General features: G+C 51.7%; 1 protein-coding gene across 3 annotated transcripts; it reads left to right on the top strand.

Moving 5' to 3' along the window:
* The first annotated feature begins 358 nt into the window (after positions 1-358).
* Positions 359-14149, top strand: NECAP2 (NECAP endocytosis associated 2). Of its 3 annotated transcripts, none has more exons than XM_072828178.1 (8): positions 359-516; positions 2863-2963; positions 5306-5410; positions 5491-5572; positions 6762-6870; positions 9173-9350; positions 11996-12080; positions 12893-14149. In XM_072828178.1, exons 1-8 carry the CDS (start codon positions 425-427, stop codon positions 12939-12941), a joined length of 801 nt encoding a protein of 266 aa, XP_072684279.1. In that variant the 5' UTR covers positions 359-424; the 3' UTR covers positions 12942-14149. The 3 variants fall into 3 exon arrangements, with proteins under 3 accessions (XP_072684279.1, XP_072684278.1, XP_072684277.1); XM_072828177.1 differs by having other exon boundaries at positions 11993-12080; XM_072828176.1 differs by lacking the exon at positions 11996-12080.
* The last annotated feature ends 3685 nt before the right edge of the window (positions 14150-17834 follow it).

Genomic DNA, 17834 nt, shown 5'->3' with positions numbered 1-17834 from the left:
CTCTGCCTGTGTCTCTGCCCCCCCCCATGTATCTGTCATGAATAAATAAATAAAATCATTAAAAATAAGGAAATAAAAAAAGGAAAAAAAGGGAAAAAAGAAAGAAAATAGAGTCGGGAGAAGGAAGGACGTTCAGGTGGAGCCCAGGGTAGCACAGGCTGGAGGAGACAGTGGCTTCAGGGCGAGCGCTGCAGGTGGATGCAGCTGGGCCCCGGGCGCAGGCGCAGGCGTGCAGGGGACCCCAGGCCTCCGGGGTCCGGTCCGGCCGCCGCGTGTCTTGCGCCGGAGCCGCCAGCAGGGGGCGCGCGGGAGGCCGGCCAGCCGAGGCCCGCTCGCCGCCGCTCTAGCCCGACGGGTCACAGAGCGGCGGCGCTTCCGGCCCGCGGGGGGAAGGGGCCGGAAGTCCGGCGGCCCCGGCGTCGAGATGGAGGAGGGCGAGTACGAGTCGGTGCTCTGCGTGAAGCCGGAGGTGCACGTCTACCGCATCCCGCCGCGGGCCACCAACCGTGGCTACAGGTGACCGTGGGAGGACGGCGGCGCCCGGCCCGACGCCAGAGCGGGGAGGGAGACCCAGACCCGCCGGCCTCGGGGGAGCGGCCGCAGGGGCGGCGAGCGGAGGGCCCGAGCCGGGAGGCGCCGCTGCCGGGGCCGTTGACCCGCGAGGCCGGCGGAGGTGCCCGCGGAGGTGCCCGCGGAGGTGCGCGCGGAGGAGCCGGCGGAGGAGCCGGCGGAGGAGCCGGAGGAGGCGGGGCGGGAGCGCCCAGGGGACGCAAGGCCGCGGCCTCGCACCGCGCGCTGCCTGCGGTCCTGCCTGCCCTCTGTCACCAAGCGTTGGGAAAGACAGAGAAAGGTGCACCTGTTACAGACGGCGTGGTCTGTGGCTATTCTGTGCCCCTGGGTCGGAGTGCAGATGGGGGTGGAGGGTGGGGATGGGGGTGATGGGGTGGAGGGTGGGGAGGGAGGGGGGATGGGAGGGGGGATGGGGATGGAGGGAGGATGGAGGGGGGATGGGGGTGGCTGGGGATGATGGGGATGGGGGTGGAGGGTGGGGATGGAGAGGGGATGGGGTGGAGGGGTGGGGATGGGGGTGGAGATGGAGGGGGATGGAGGGGGGATGGGGGATGGGGGTGGCTGGGATGATGGTGGGGGGTGGGGATGGAGATGGAGGGGGGATGAGATGGAGGGGGATGGAGATGGAGGGGGATGGAGGGGCGATGGGGGTGGCTGGGATGATGGGGGTGGGGAAGGAGATGGAGGGGGGATGGAGATGGAGGGGGATGGGGGGTGGCTGGGATGATGGGGATGGGGTGGAGGGGGGATGGAGGGGGTGGGGATGGGGATGGAGGGGGAATGGGGTGGAGGGTGGGGATGGGGGGTGGCTGGAGGGGGATGGGGATGGAGGGAGGATGGGGATGGAGGGGGTGGGGATGGGGATGGAGGGATGAGGATGGGATGGAGGGATGAGGGCGTGGGGATGGAGGGTGGTGGGGATGGGGATGGAGGGGGGGGTCGCTCTCCAAAGCCCCATTCGTCTCAGCCATTTGGAAATACAGGATTGGCCCGCACCGCAGGAAGGTGCAACATCCGCCCATCTGGCCTCTTGTTACTTTCCAGGCCTGTTAACACAGACCCATAGCTGATTTTCTAGACAGACTATTTCAGTGAACACCTGTTACGCCCGTGGTGTGACTTAAGAGTAGTGTGGAAGCGACAAGAGAAACAGTTAGCAAGGTGGAGCTGGGACACCAGACCGGGGATGGTCAGCCTACTGCGATGACCCCTGCCAGTGGGCTGGGTTTGGTGCCTCCTGGCCCCGCTCAGGGTGAGGTTCCCAAGTGTCCGGGCCGGCTGGTTTCCCACAGAGGAAGCACTTGACCCCCAGAGCTCCTCTTAGCTTGGATCTAAGGCTTGTGTTGCCCCAGTAAGAGGAACTGAAACCGAGTCTGCTGACTTGTGACTTGAGCGCCTGCCTTCGTGTGGCCTTGAAAACAGCCTGCGTCCACAGCCAGTGGTATGGCTCGCCGTCCTGACTTAGGCTTAGGGACTTCCAAGGAAAGCCTCTTGAAAACACCCAAGGTTCTTGCCAGTTGGGGGTTTTGCCAAACTGCTTCTTAGAAGTAAAATGTGAAGTTACTGCTTTAAAAGCCCCGAAAGAAGCTTTTGTGATAAGTCCATGGTTTCCTGGGGTTCTTTTGGCCTGGGGCACCTTTGAGGTTATATTTCTCGGACACCCATTCGTTTTTCTCACACGTATGGTTGCTGTCCTTTTCTCTTTTCTGCTAATGATTGCGCCCTCTCCACTTTTCCTCGAAGATTGTCTCTGGTCAAATGGTCACTCCGGCCGCTGCAGCCTGGCAGCGTCTTAAGCAGCAGGCCCAGGAGCTGCTGCTTTTACTGGGAGAAAACTGGAAGTCCTACTTTTGAGAAAAAGTATCTGTAGTCTAGAACTGGGGTTGGCAAACGGTGACCCACCCTGTTTTTGTGTGCCTCCCAAGCTAAGAATGGTTTTTATGTTTTTAAATAGTTGGGGAGCATTTAAAAAAAGGGACATTTCGTAATGTGAAAGTTATTTGAAATTTAGGTTTTTAGGGTCCAGCAGGTTGCACTGAAATAGTCACACTCAGTAGAAAACAGTCAAAATATGTGAAGCACCAGCACATGCAGGTACTGTCAATGGTTGCCCTTACTCTACGACAACCGAGTGCGCAGTTGTGACTGAGGTTGGATGGCCCTTTTCAGAGAAAGTTTGCCAGTCTCTGGTCACAAGCAAGCAGCCCACTTGCCCTTCTCATTCCCATCCCCAGCGCTAGAGCGGTGGAGCAGGAGCCTCTAGCAGAGGCTCAATGATTTTTGTCCCCTTAGGGCCGCGGAGTGGCAGCTGGACCAGCCATCATGGAGTGGCCGGCTGCGGATCACTGCAAAAGGGCAGGTGGCCTACATCAAGCTGGAGGACAGGACCTCAGGTAAAGGCAAGGGAGGCCCCTGTGGGGCTGAGATGCCAAACTCCTACTTTGTGAAGGGAGCGGCAGCAGCCCCGGCCTGTCCATATGGGTCATGGGAACTGATCCTGGAAATGAAAGGCCTGACTGTACCTCTAAGCTGCCTCCATTCCCCCCACCTTTAATTGTAGAAAGCACTGTCTTCAGGTGTAAAAGGGAGTATTTCCTATCAAGCACCTGTCTTTGGTGGGGGGCGAGGGGGACGTGCTTAAGAAAATACTAGTTTTGGAATCCAGGGAGAGGAGACCTGCAGGTTGGTCCCAGATACGAAGCCCCAGAGTTGCCTTGAAGATCAGCTGGGAGTGGGGGAGGGAGACGCACAACCCTCCGCTCTTGAGCTCTGCCTCTTAACGGGAATTCTGTTTATCAACTAAATGTAATTCCCCAGACTGACCACACCCATTAACTGAAGCTGCTGGAAGCTGCCCTGCTCAGCTCTTTCTTTGGTGAGAGGACAAGCCAAGCTGGGCTGTGTTGGGGTCAGCTGGCAGATGTCACCTTAGGGGAAATGTGTGTGGAAGTCATGTGCCACCAGGGCCTCTGGTGAGCTGTGGGGAGCAGTGCGGCCTGAAAGAGCCCCCGCCCCCAGAGCAGGGATTGGACACAGCTCCTGCTGAGCTGGACATTATGGCATTCGGTCATTTATTTTTCTCTAACATGTAGAGATTTTCTTGGTTGAAGCACATCATAGGCAAAACCGGCTGCCTCTTAGAACTGCATCTCTTGTGTCCAAGCTGTGAGACCTGGGGCGAGCCACATGACCTCTAGTGCCTCAGCCTCCTTTTGCAATGGGGATCATATGAGTTCATACTTCACAAGATTGTTGGAAATACGAAGTGAGCCCACATTTATCCAGTTGCTTTGTGAACTGCAAGGTGACCTAAAGCATCGATCTGTTCTGCAGTGTGGGGCTGGCTGGGTATTGGCTGCTATGATGAGGCCAGAGAACCCTGGCTGTGAGGTTTGCTGGGGTGTCCCAGGGGATCTCACATGGGATGGCAACACCTATTTTCTGGGGGCCTTGGAAGTGGACTTTAAGGGGATCACCTAGTTAGAACCACAGCTGCCATGCAGGAGCCACCCCGGGATGCTTTCCACGCAGGGTCATCCCTGCTCGGTCTTGTTTGTCTCTCTGCACTCCTTGGCCAGGGCTTCTCAGCTTTAGTGCCAGTGGCATTTGGGCCAGGGGAATATTGTGGGCTGTCAAGTCAGATTTCAGGTATGTAGCAACATTCCTGGCTCTATCTACCAGATGCCAGTAGCAGCCCCCCAAGTTGCAAAAACCAAAAATGTCTCCACACGTTGGCACATGTCCCTTGAGGGGAGAGGGAGCAAAATCGCCCCAGGTTGAGAATCACTGCTCTAGGCCAAAGGCATTCAGGTGAGTCCCAGAATCCCAGGGACCAAACAAGGGGGTGGGGCAGAAAAATTATCAAGAAGCGTTAGACTTGGGACGCCTGGGTGGCTCAGGGGTTGAGCATCTTCCTTTGGCTCAGGGCGTGATCACAGAGTTCTGGGTTCAAGTCCCCATCGGGCTCCCTGCAGGGAGCCTGCTTCTCCCTCTGTGTCTCTCATGAATAAATAAATAAAATCTTTAAAAAAAAAAAAAGAGGCTATAGACTGTAGGGCCACTGATTCGGATTCAGTTCAGCCTCGATTGCACAATCACTTGTGAACCACAGCATTGAGTAGAGAAGCCTTGATCGAGTACTAAAAGCGTGAAGAGAGGTCAGCACCTGCTGAAGTGATGCGAGTCTAGAACGCTCCCAAGGGTGTGTGTTGTCCTGGGGATAGAGAGCTGGAGTGGCAAGGGGTGTGTTTGCCAGGGGCTCCTTTTAAAACCACTGGCCCTCTTGCCCTGTCTCAGCTGCTTCAGATTCTTCTGTGGGTGCCACTGGGTTCCCCTACAGTCCTGTCTCAGGTACCTGGACCAGGGCCTGCCTGCTCCTGGGCTCTCGGGTGTAGGAAGGTCGGCGCTACCCCAGTGCTCCCGGGGGAATGGAATTCCAGCATTGCTAGAGCTTTGGATTGTAAGAGAAGCCAGAAATCTGGATTATTTTACGTGTAATTTGATTTTGAAAAGTTTGGCAATTAAGTTAAGAATATTAAAAGTGGACTGTATCTGACTTCTAGGCCACCCCCTGACTTCAACCTTTCTTAGGTTATAGGTCTGTCCATCAGAATGGATTTGATTTGAACCCCAGAGTAAGGTTTGCCTGTCTGCCTTTCAGGGAAAAGGCCCCAGTGGTATGATAGAAAATTCAGCTGGAAGGGGGCTCAAGGCTCACCCTAACTTGTGCTTCCAGGGGAGCTCTTTGCTCAGGCCCCGGTGGACCAGTTTCCTGGCACAGCTGTGGAGAGCGTGACCGATTCCAGCAGATACTTTGTTATCCGCATCGAAGATGGAAATGGTGCGTGTGGGGCGTGGTGGTTCCCCTCGGTGAGAAGGGTTTCCTCTGGCAAATGGGATTAATCATGTGTTGTCCTCCAGGACGCCGGGCATTTATTGGAATTGGCTTCGGGGACCGAGGCGATGCCTTTGACTTCAATGTTGCGTTGCAGGACCATTTCAAGTGAGTGGTTCTAGGACACATGCTTAAGCCTCCTCCCTTCTTTCCAGGGACGGAATGGTTTCCCAGCCTAGGCTACCCAGGTGGCTGCTTGGGATTTGTCTGCTAGCAGCCTCAGGGAAACTCACTGCTCCTTTGGGGCCGGCTGCCTTCTCTACCTTCAAGTCCTCTCTGCCCCGGACCCATCTCTCAGTGGTCAGCTGGCCCAACCTCTGAGGTGCCATACCTCTTCCCTTACCAGGCACTGGAGGAGCCAGAGTCCGTGGGAGGCACATGTGGCCTTCTTGAACCTGTTCCTCCGTGATGCAATAAGTGGTGCTGCTCCTGCCATCCGGATGTCCTGGGAGTCCTTTCTAAAGCTAAGGGGCAGGGCAGGAGAGACTGCCCCCTTGCCACCTGTAGGCCTCCCTTTCTGGCTGCTGGCAAGTTGGAGAGTGTGCAGCCTCTCTCGTGGACACCTCTGGCTCTTTCCTGGCCTGGTATCCCCGCCCAGGTGGCTCCTGGATGGCTATTGTTTGGAGGGTTGGGGACAACCTTTGTGTTGCCCTCTAATTTCTGGACATCTGTCTTGTCTCACCATCTACTTTATGAGTCCTTAGGTGCGGGATGTGGATACATTGTCTTGGTTCTCATGCCGGGTGCTGAGGAGGAGAGGGCCAGGTTCTCATATTTCCTGAAGAGCAGTGTCAGGACCTTCTTTTACATAAATGAGGTCACTGAATTTTCATAGCGGTCTTTAAGACAGAAAATTGCCATCCCATTTTGTTGATGAGGAAACTGATGTGCGTGCAGCTAGTTAGTGTCAGAGTCAGGATTTGTTTTTGTTTTTAAAGATTTTATTTATTAATGAGAGAGACAGAGAAAGAGAGAGAGAGAGAGAGAGAGAGAATGAGAGAGGCAGAGACACAGGCAGAGGGAGAAGCAGGCTCCATGCAGGGAGCCTGATGCAGGACTCGATCCCGGGACTCCAGGATCATGCCCTGGGCCAAAGACAGGCGCTAAACCACTGAGCCACCCAGGTATCCCCACAAAGTCAGAATTTGAATTCAGGCCCACTACTCAAGCCCCCTGCGTGGGCTCTTTCTGCCACTTAAATGCTTTGTCCTGGACCGATGGCAGGTAGGGGTGGAGTGAGGGAGGTGAATGCAGGGCACCTGGCCTCATCCTCACCTTTTTCTTCCTGTCCTCTCAGGTGGGTGAAACAGCAGTGTGAATTTGCAAAACAAGCCCAGAACCCAGACCAGGGCCCCAAGTTGGACCTAGGCTTCAAAGAGGGCCAGACTATCAAGCTCAACATCGCGGTGAGTCCCATACTCACTTGTCTTTGTCAGCCAGTACCCAAGCCTGGCCCAGAGCTCACCCCTCTTTCCCACAGTTCAGTTCCATCAGTTGAACATATGTTTGTGGAGCAGCTGCCTCGTGCCAGGTCCCGTGCTGGCGGTGAATGAGACAGCTCTACTCTCTTGGAGCTCAGAGTTAAACAGAGATGGATGAGACGAGATGTGACCACAACTTGGCAGGGGAGGGGATGCGCTCGGTGCTGGGAGCTCCTAGAGGAGGGGCATGCAGCCCGCAGGGGAAGCAAGGAAGGGTTCCTGGAAGAAGTGACCTGTAAGGAAGTTGGAAAGGGGGTGGTCAAGCAGAGGGAACAGCATGTGCAAAGCCTCTCTGAGTTGAAAAGGAGCATTATTCGCTTGTTGCCGGAGCTGGCGTTTTTGACCAGGCTGTTAGAATGGGGATCAGCTGCCCCATGGCTTGGCATCTCGAGGAAGGAAGATTTGGGAGAGCTCTGGGCCAGAAGGTATTGAGATGGGTGCTGGGAGTCATGGGCAGCTTTTGCTGCTGCTGGTGGTGTCCTGACACCCCGTGTCTTCATCCTGAGTTGCCCTGCATCTGGGTTTCCCATTGTCAGTTCCTGTTGAGAATGGGAAAAGGTAGGGCTGGGCTGGTGGCCAAAACTTGGTCCTCACCTGGCTACAGGGAATGGGGTTGGAGGTGATTTTGGGGAACCAAGACCAAATGGAAATGTTTTTGGAAGAAACTGTGTAACCTTAATATAATGCTCTTCTTCTTTACTTACTCTTTATTTACTATCTCTTTCTCCTCTTTTCTGCTTCACGCTGGTGATTTGGGACCCTTGACGTTGGCCAACTGGCCCTTAAGAGAAAATACAGGTCATGTCCACTGGACTGGTTGGGATGTGATTCCTCTCTTGCTGGGAGGAAACTAACATTTAATGAGCATCAGCTGTGTGCCAGGTAGTGTGTTTTTAGGCACTTCTATAAATTCTATGAATTTTTAGGCACTTCTATGAACATTCTGCCACTTTATAGGAAATTGAGCCTTGGAGAGTTTAAGGGACTTGCCCAGGTTGTAGAGCTGGAAATAACCAGCACAGCTGGACTCACTGAGGGTTTTGAGATTTCTGACTTGAGGACTCTGGCGTTAACATTGGATTAAGCTACTGCTCCTTACAAGGTGGAAACTGTGTCTTCATCTTTATAACTTGCACTGGTTTCCCATTGGGGCTCAGGTTTTTGTTTTTGTTTTGTTTTGTTTTGTTTTAATGTTTTATGGAAGTACAATATGCATACAGAAAAGTACACACAGTATAAATGTAGAAATCTGTGGATTTTTGAAAACCAAATGTACCCATGCAAACTAGCCCCCAGATCAAGAGGCATTGATTATCACCATTCTGGTCCTGAGGTTGAATGCCCTAGATTTGGTTTTTCAGTTTTTATGAATGGATCCTGCCAGTTTGTACTCTACTGTGTATGGCTGCTTTACCCAGTGTAGCATTTGTGAGAGCTCCTGATTTGTTGCATCTAGTTTGTCCATTGTCACTGTGGTGGCATATTTCATTATGAGAATGTGTCCCAGTGTTAGTTTTTTTTCTTTTTTCTTTTAAGATTTATTTGAGGGCAGGGGAGGGGTAGAGGCAGAGGGAGAATCCTTAAGGAGACTCCACACTGAGCGTGGAGCCCATCTCAGGGCTCGAGCCCACAACCTGAACTGAATCCAAGAGTCAAACGCTTAACCAGCTGAGCCACCCAGGCTTGTCGTCGTCCCCCCGTGTTACTGTTTAAGCAACGATGGACATTGGGGTAATTGCAAGGTTGGAGCTATGACAAATGGTGCGGCTGTGAATCTCCCAAGTGCATGTCTTTTCGTGCACGTGTTCAGCTCTAGATTCTCCCAGAGAGTTTTCCAAGTAGTTTTCCCTGTTTACACTCCCACCAGCAGCGCATGAGTGAGTGTGCTGGTTCTACTTCCTTGTCAGTACTTGATGATCTAGCTTGTAGCCATTCTAGTGGGTGTGTAATGGTATAGCACTAGTTTTCGTTTGTGGTTCAATTTGTATCTCCCTGATGATTAATGAACCCAGTGCTGAGTTTTCAAATTAGATATATTTGGGGTAGCTCTAGAATTGTGAAGTATTGAACACAGCTCACCACAGAGAGGGTGCTGGATAGCTCTTGACCAGATGGTTATATAGATATTTGGGGCTTGAGGGCCACCTTGGCCCTCTTTGTGGGGCTTTCCGATAAGCATGGGGACCCCAGCAGAACTGACTGGTTTGCATTCCTTTTCTCTTTTCAGAACATGAAGAAGAAGGAAGGAGCAGCTGGGACTCCCCGAGCACGGCCTGCAAGCACAGGAGGACTGAGCCTGCTTCCCCCGCCCCCAGGGGGGAAAACCTCCACCCTGATCCCTCCCCCTGGGGAGCAGTTGTCTGGGGGCGCCCCCGTCGTCCAGACAGCAGTTGCTCCCAGTTCAGGTCAGTGCTCAGGAGTGACTATACTTGCTGCTAACCCCACAGTGGTGGGTTCTTCTCCCTGCTGGCAGCTGGTGCCCCATGGTGGTCCCTCCTTCATTCACACTATCTATCATTTGGCACCTGTATGTGATCCTGCCCAGACTGGGTCAGGGGTTTCTCTGTGTCCTGATACCTGCCACTTACCCCTTCAGTGCCTCTGTCAACTCCTGATGGGCAGGGGCTGCGGCTTTTTTGTTGTGACACTGATTTGCTGCGAAATCATCAGCACATGAGTTTTTGGTTCTCAGAGGCTGCTCAGTGTTGGTTGAGAGGGTGGGTGATAGAGACACTGTCTGCTCAGATCCTAGACACAAAGACCAAATGTATGGGTCCATATACTTCCAGCCAATATGTTGTGGGGAGGCTCCATGGAAAAGGTGGCATTGAGGTGGGTCTAGAAGGAAGGAGACTGGGGCAGAAGATGTTTGGTGTTCCAGACAGAAGATTTCGAATAAGGCTCAGATTTTTAAATACCTGGTGTGTGTAGAGAAATGGATGTAGCATAAGTATGCCAAGTTAGGTAGTGGGAAATAAAATGGGGAATTTAGGTTGGAGCAAGTTCCCTAGCAAGGTGCTGGGGAGCTGAGAGGCCACTCCCCCAGCACACTATGCTGGGTGCTTGTTCTGAGGTGTAAGAAACAGCTTTTGGAGACCCTGGGATTCCAGAAGCTCAGTGCCCAGTACCAGCTACTGATAGTGCTGGGGAGCTAGCCCATTCCCTTGGCTTCCCTAGGCTGGGGGCTTGTTGCCACCCCAGTTTCCCCACACCGGTCTCACCAGTTTCTGGGGGTGTGTGTCAGGATCTAGGCAGGAAGCCTGCTTTCTTTCTCTTATGGGTGTGGACATTGGCTTCCCCATCTGGAGGTCAGGCTTCCAACCTCAGCCCTGTGGGGAATTCCCGCTCACGAGTGGGCAGGAGTAGGAGTCAGCGAGCCCGCACCCTGGCACCAGGAACTGCTCTTTGAGCATTGCTTCTCAGAGTGAGGTAACAGGCCCACCTACCTTGACATCACCAGGGACATGGACAGGAATCTGCGTTCTTAATGTTATTTGTAAGCTCACCAAGGTCTGAGAGCCACTATTTCAGGCCATCCCTCAGTTGCTGGTGCATGTTTAACAGCTAATACAGAGTATCTGTTATGTGCCAGGCAGTGTTTTAGGTTTTAGGCCCTGGGAAAGCTGCAAGTACAGCACAAGTTCTCTCAAGGGCTTGCGTTCTTTTTTTTTTTTTTTTTTAAGATTTCATTTCTTTATTTTGAGAGATCAGGCATGGGCAGGGGCAGTGGGAGACTCTCAGAGAGACTCCACCTGGAGGGGAGAGCCTGATGTGGGGCTGGATCTCAACCCTGAGAACCCTGAGATCTTGACCTGAGCCTGTGGACTGACGCCTGACTGAGCCCCCCAGGCTCCACTGAAGGGCTTACATTTTAATGTACAAAACAAGCAATTAGTGTTTCGGGGTCAAATAAGGAGCCACAAAGAGCACCATTCATTGAGCGCTTCGTATATGCTTTCAAACTGGACTGGGCGAGTTCTGGTTGTAGCTTATCGGTTGTGTGGTAGGCAGAAGAGGGCCTGCTTCGCTGTGGCTCAGTGTTCTCATCTGGAGGATGGGGGCAGTCATGGTACCTACAGTGTGGATTTCTGGTGAGGATCAAATGAGCTCATCCGTGGGTAACACTTAAGGAGTGTTTAGTGTTTAACACTAAAACACTAAGTGTTTGTCAGGTGTCGTAACACTGATGTGGCCATTCCCACCGGCACGTGCATTCCACTGTTAACTCCTATAGCATAAACCGGTTCTGTGAAGTCACTGTCATCCTCCCCTTTTGGGAGATAAGGAAACAGACTTGAGGGAAGCGCATGAAGTCATGTGGTTGGTCCTGGCCTGTCCTCCCCCAGGGACTGTGAGCGGGTCTGAATGAGACAGTGATAAGCACTTGGTAACTGTAAAACTAAATCTTTGAGGGCCTTGATGTTATCTGGTCTCCCAGCCCAGAGCAGATTAGAAGTAGCAAATTGGTGGAAGGCCGGAGGGCACAGGGCCTTTCCCAGGGATGTGGCACTGGGGGAGGTGCCAGAGGAGCACAGAAGCAGTCCCACTGTGCCCCACCTCCACCCCATGAAGAGATTCTCCCCAAACCCTTACCAGCTTGGGTCCCATCACCTGGCACATGTCTGGAGCATAACTTTTTCATTCAGTTGATCCAGACACTGGATTGAGGGCTTTATGTGAAGATGACCTTGCATCGTTGGTGGGCATTCTCCATTCAAGGAGCCAGGGCAGGAGATAGTAAATTTTAAACAGACTGCCAACGTGAGCAGTGGACTACAAGGCCAGCTTCGGGTATGAGTGACAAATGATGTGGGACTCATCCTTACTGGCACTCTCCCCTCCCCTTTTCTCCAGGAGCCCTCAAGGGCTCGTGAGCAGATGGCAGAAATGTGGCCGCTCACTGGGGTTTTTTGTCCCAGAGCTGGTCTCTGTTTCTCTCAGCCACCTGGAATCATGAGACTGATTTCAGAGATCACCAGAAAGAGAGATCTCTGACTCCCGTGTCTCCTTTTCTTCTCTCTCTGACCGTCGGATTTGGGGACATCAGTAGGAGGTGCCACCACGTCCTGGCCACAACCCAAGCCTGCCACTACTGCCACCACCGACATCTGGGGAGACTTTACCAAATCTGCAGGGTGAGGAGGGTCACATTTTTGTGGTGGGACTGGGGCCAGGGCGGTTTCCCTAGAAACCTGGGATTGCTCCAGATGCTTTTTTCCTGGTGTCTGGAGCCACAGCTCTGACTTGGATATTTTCAGGCCAGCCAGCGACAGAGCCCCACAGTGCCTGCTTGGGGTGCCATACTTCTCTCCGGAAGGCTTTTTGCGATCTCTACTGCTAGGTGACCTGGGGTACACTGTCAGTCTTCCTGGTCTTCCAGCCACCTTTGGCTTGTCCCCAGTAGCAGCTCCCCCTTCTTCTCTACCCCACAGTCCCTTACTCTTGCCCCAGCTATCTCAGAACACCGGGCTGAGAGCTAATCTTGGTTCTAGCCTTAGTCCAGCCTCATGGTCTCTTGCCTTCTCTGCCTCAATAAAATTTCAAGCCTTTCCTTGGAATTGAGGTGAAGAGATGCTAGAAACTTACTGCACCATTGTTTACAGGAATAGACTGTAGGACAGGACTCAGCATGTGTTTTCTGTAGAGGACCAGCTAGCAGATCATTTAGACTCTAAAGACCTTATGGTCTCTACTCTGTTTTTGTAGCTCAAAAGCAGCCTCAGGTGGTATGTAAGTGGATGGGCATGGATATGTGCCAAAAAAAGTTAATTTACAGAAACAGAGGACTAGGTTTGGTTCCTGGGCTATAGTTTGCTGACCCCTGCTCTAGAACATTCAGAGACTGACTTCTTGGAACTCTTACTGCCCAGAGAGAAGCCACGTTTTATCGACTTAGTATTTTCAAGCATTTGAACTCTCCCACCTCTCCCTTTTTTTCCTTTTGTAGGTCGACTTCCAGTCAGACTCAACCAGGCACAGGCTGGGTCCAGTTCTGATCTGAGCATACCCTTCTTTTTCCTCATAACAATTTCTGGAAAGGAGCCGCCTCACCTGGGCCAAAGGAAGGAGGACGAAGCACTCCCTGGCCAGCTTCTGTTTGGAGCGTGACTGTCTCTCCTCACCCGACTTTCTTGAAAGATTGACATGTTAGGCAGTAAATTGGCACCATGTCAGTGTTTCTTGGGATTCAAGTGTGCAGCCAGAACACAGGAGGAGAAAAGCTCCAGTATCCCTGTCCCTGTCTCTCTTGACATGAGAGACTCTGAGACTGCTGCTTCCATCACTGCGATCCATATTAAACAGAAGCCCCCAAAGCCAAAGAAGGGGTTGAGTGTGCTGCCTGGCCTCAGCTGGGCCCTTCTCAGTGGTTACAGGTGTCCCATGATCACTGTCCAGAAGGAAGGCTTTCTGCACTCTCACTGGCTGTAGCCGCTTCCTTCAAGGTGCCTTCAGCGGGGGGATTCCTTCCTGATTTCTGGCAGGTTTATAGGCTGCAGCTCGAACAGATAATCAGGAGGGAAATCAAGAGTATTAACTAGCTTTTTAAAAAATTTTAATATTTGCTTTGCTAACGTGCTGATCTGCACTAACTCGCCTTTGCAAAAGGGCCTGCTCCTGCAAGATGCCCAGCAGGGGCCTCTGAAAGCATTCCGCACCGTCTGCCGCAGGAACTGCTCTGAGCTTCAGAAAGCGGCGTCCAAGTGGCCTGGTTGCCGGGTCTTGTGGGCCAGGTGGGCAATGCAGGGCTGAGGCAGGCTCTGGGAGCCAGGTGGAAGAGTGTTTGAGCAGGAAAGTCGGAGGAACTGTTCTCATGGAGGTGGGGGGTTCGGCTTTTCTGTCTGTTGACAGCTGTCTGGGCTCAGGGGCTGTCAGCACAGTTCCCAGGGCACTCGGGTTTTCTCCGTGGTGGTTTCTGAAGTGCCTTGTCTGCAGACAACCTCTTACTTTCTTTTCTCCTTCAGAGACTGTACATGACAGAAGGAGTTCTGAGTGAACTGGAAGCCTAGGGTTGCCTGTATTACTGGTTTATGAGAAATAATTTTATCTGAGCACACCTCTAAATTTGCTTTTATCAACATACCTTACCTCTGAATTGAAAGATCTATTTTTCGAAGGGTCAAGACAATGAACTGAAAAAACTGTTGGCCTTTTTTGTGGGACCAGATTCCGAAGATGATAAAATAAATATTTTTACTTCTGTCAATGTATGTCAGAGATGAACATGTTTTTGGCAGCATGGGCACTAAACCAGGGTGCCATGGCTAGACACTCAGCCACGTCTTACACTGATCGTGTGTGTCCAGATTTAAAGTCTGGTGCCAGGGTGTCAGATTAGCCAAAATAAGAGAATTGCGTCTTACTGCCCTAAGGCAACCAGTAACTTCTCTGCTGTGCATCTAGAAGAGCACAGTCTTTTTGTCATTCTGGGACATTCTGGCTTGTAATGTGGGAGAGGGCCTCTACCTCTCCCCACAAGACCTCACTGTGGAAGCATTCCCCTAAATAGTAAGGGTGTACAGGCATGCAGAAGCTGAAAACCAAAGGCCACAGCTCTTCTGTGCCTGAGGCTTTGGTAAGAAATCTGTGGTTGTTAGTTATGGAAACGGCCACTCTGCTAATAAACCGTATAAGGGGGGGAACGTAGAAAATTAGAATGGAGAGTTCTCTGCCCTTTGAATAAGAGTAAGGAATTTGCATCAAAGAAGTCTCAGGAGTATTAAACTTTTTGTCTGTTGCCCATTACCTCCCCCCCCCCTTTTTTTTAAATTTATGATAGAGAGAGAGAGAGGCAGAGACATAGGCAGAGGGAGAAGCAGGCTCAATGCACCGGGAGCCCGACGTGGGATTCGATATCAGGTTTCCAGGATCGCGCCCTGGGCCAAAGGCAGGCGCCAAACTGCTGCGCCACCCAGGGATCCCTGCCCATTACCTCCCATCTTTTTTCCTAAATGCTTGCAGGCTAGAACAGAGGAAACTTAACCTTGAAGGAACCCTTGAATAGAAGTACCTCCCCTTGGAGGTGGGCTCTTGGGTTCTGGAGATGGACCTGGGCTTTGGATCTAGGCTCTCTCCTGGTTAGGTGTGTGACCACGGGCTCCTTCCTTAACCCAAGTGTCACTCACAGGGGGCATAGATGTGCTAGCAGGTGCCCATCCCATAGTTTGGCCTTAATTACCTCTAGAATCAGGTAACTTACCTGGAACCATTACTCATAATGGGGATGGTGAGGCAGCCATCAGGGATCTAACCTGAAAAACACCTTGGCAGATCTGTGAGGGGTGGGAATGGGGTAAGACCCAGATTGATCCTTTTCATCACCAACTGGAAATTCTGGCTGGAAAAAAAACCTGCTACAGGATCAGGGTCCCCCAGAAAATCCCCCATACCAAATCAGGCTTCTCAATTAGACACCTGATGGAGCTTCCAAATTGCTGGGGTGCAGTTGGGAAAGTGTGAGGCTCAGCCTGAGCTCTACAGAGCGGGGAGTCGAAGATGAAGGTGGCCTCCCACAACTGCCACCACTGGGTGTGCACATCTGCCATTTCCTTCCAATGTCGGTTAGACCAATGACTTCTAAGCAACGCAATAAGGCAAAGGTGACACGACGATGTTGATTCCGTGATTATGTTACAGAACATCACTTCTGTCCCTCTGAGATCCTCTCACTGGCTTTAGCGAAGCAAGCTGCCGTGTGTGTGCTGCCCTGGTCGGAGGGTCAAAGAGCCAAGGAACGGAGGGCAGCTGCAGGCTGATGGTCAACGGGGGACCAAAGCTCCTAGTCCCGGCAGTCAGCCAGGAAGGGAGCACTGCCCAAACCACGTGAGCTTGAAAGCTGGTCGGTCGTTCACATGAGCCCCAGCCCTGGCCAAGCCTTGACTGCAGCTGTGCAGAGGCCCAGACTCCCAACTCAGCAACGGCCAGGGAACGTCTTCAGCTGCAGGTCTGTGGTAATACTGTTACACAGTAATAGATCAGTAAGGCAAGAGGTGAGCAAAGTGTGTTTGAAGTCCGAGTCTTGGAGAAAAGCATCTGGACAGATGTGTGGTTTTGGTGTGTGTGTGGAGTCTCTTCACATGCTCTTTTCGTCCCTTCCTTCCCCTTCATGTTGACGGCAGCTGTCGCTCAGTGATGCTTACTCTGCGCTGGGCGCTGTTCCATGCGCTTGGCATCAAGCTCCATTCACCAGCACGGCAGCCCTGCAAGGTAGGTGCTCATCCGTTTTACAAATCATGAGACCAAAGCAGTGAGATTAGGTTAGGTTGCCTGGAGTCACATGGCTGCTAAGTGGCAGAGCTGGGACTGGAACCCAGGCATCTGGCTCCCACATCCATGCTTTTAATCAGGTCGATCTGCTCAATCAGCGCTGCCTCCAGGACTGGCACCGAGGACCTGGTTAATCCATGGAAGTTCCCGTTCTCCTAGTAGATCAAGGAAGCTGCAGTATGGCAGGTATCGAGTGACAGGTCAGGGGTGAGGCTTTGCCTCCTAGGAGATTAGAAGCCACTGCCGGCATCACGGCACATAGTAGGCTCTCAGTAGGCTCCCAATAGCTGTTGATTTTTCTGAGCAGAGTGACAGGATGCCATGCCCTGTGGATGGAATGGACTGGAGTTGGGGAAAGGCCAGTTTTTCCCTACTGCAGCTTGAAAGTAGACAGATACTTAGAGATCGTAATCAATCTTCTGGATTACAAATGTAATGCAGGTACGAAAACAAAACCACAAAGTCTTCACGATCATCCCAAGCACTGCTTGAATTGTAGGAACATGACCTCATCTCTGCCTCTGTCTTCACGTGGGCTTGTGTCTGTGTGTGTTCCCTCCCCTTATAAGGACACCCTGCACTGAATTAGAGCTACACCCCTGGACTTAGGTGGACCTTCAACCCAGGACAGTTTTATCTCAAAATCCTTAATTACATCTTCAAAGGCCCTATTTCCAAATAAGTTCACATTCACAGGTATTGGGGGTTGGGACTTGAACATATCTTTTAGGGGGACACAATTCAACTTACCACAGTCTACCCACTACACGATCCATCAGTAAGGGATGGGTTTTATGAATTTAGATACGTCCATATAGCAGAATACTAGATTTTTGGGGAAAAACAGAATGGAAAAGCTATTTCTATAGCGGTAAGGAGCTATCATTGCGCTTTATCAAGGGCCGGCAGCCAGGTACAAAATAAGGTGTAGATAGAATATGCTTTTTTAGGTAAATGGGAAGGGAAAGATATTTTATGTGCATAAAGTATCTCTAGAAAGATATACAGGAAATAGCACCCCACAGGTCCCAGGACCCCGGAATCACGACCTGAGCCAAAGGCAGATGCTCAACCACTGAGCCACCCAGGCTCCCCAATGTACTATCTTGTCAAAGAAAGAAAATCTACATTTAAAAGGTCATCTCTCCGGACACCTGAGTGGCTCAGCGGCTGAGCCAGCTTGGGGTGACCCCGGGGGTCCTGGGATCGAGTACCGCATCGGGCTCCCCACAGGGAGCCTGCTTCTCCCTCTGCCTGCGTTTCTGCCTCTCTCTTTGTGTCTCTCGTGAATAAATAAATTAAATAAATAAGTGTCATCTGTCATATCCATACCCAAAGATACAGAACAGAGTGAGCATTTTAGTGTCTTCATCTTGTTACATATAAACAGTAAATAAATTTTACTTAAAGAATATGGGCTTATATTCTGTCCAATGTTCTGGAACGTTTCACTTACTAACTTCTATTTCTCCAGGCATTGAATGTTGTATAACATTTGGAATGACCTCATAGTTTTTCATTAAATGAATAACCCTTTCTAATTTTTTTGCTATTCAAGCGGACATTACAGAAAGACTTCGCAAAAAAATAATAAATAAATAATAAATAATAAATAAAATAAAATA

Source organism: Canis lupus, chromosome 5, assembly GCF_048164855.1.
Source record: "Canis lupus baileyi chromosome 5, mCanLup2.hap1, whole genome shotgun sequence".
In the NCBI taxonomy this organism is placed as follows: Eukaryota; Metazoa; Chordata; class Mammalia; order Carnivora; family Canidae; genus Canis; species Canis lupus.
Note: the sequence above shows the minus strand (reverse complement) of the source record. Positions and strands in the feature narration are given on the sequence as shown.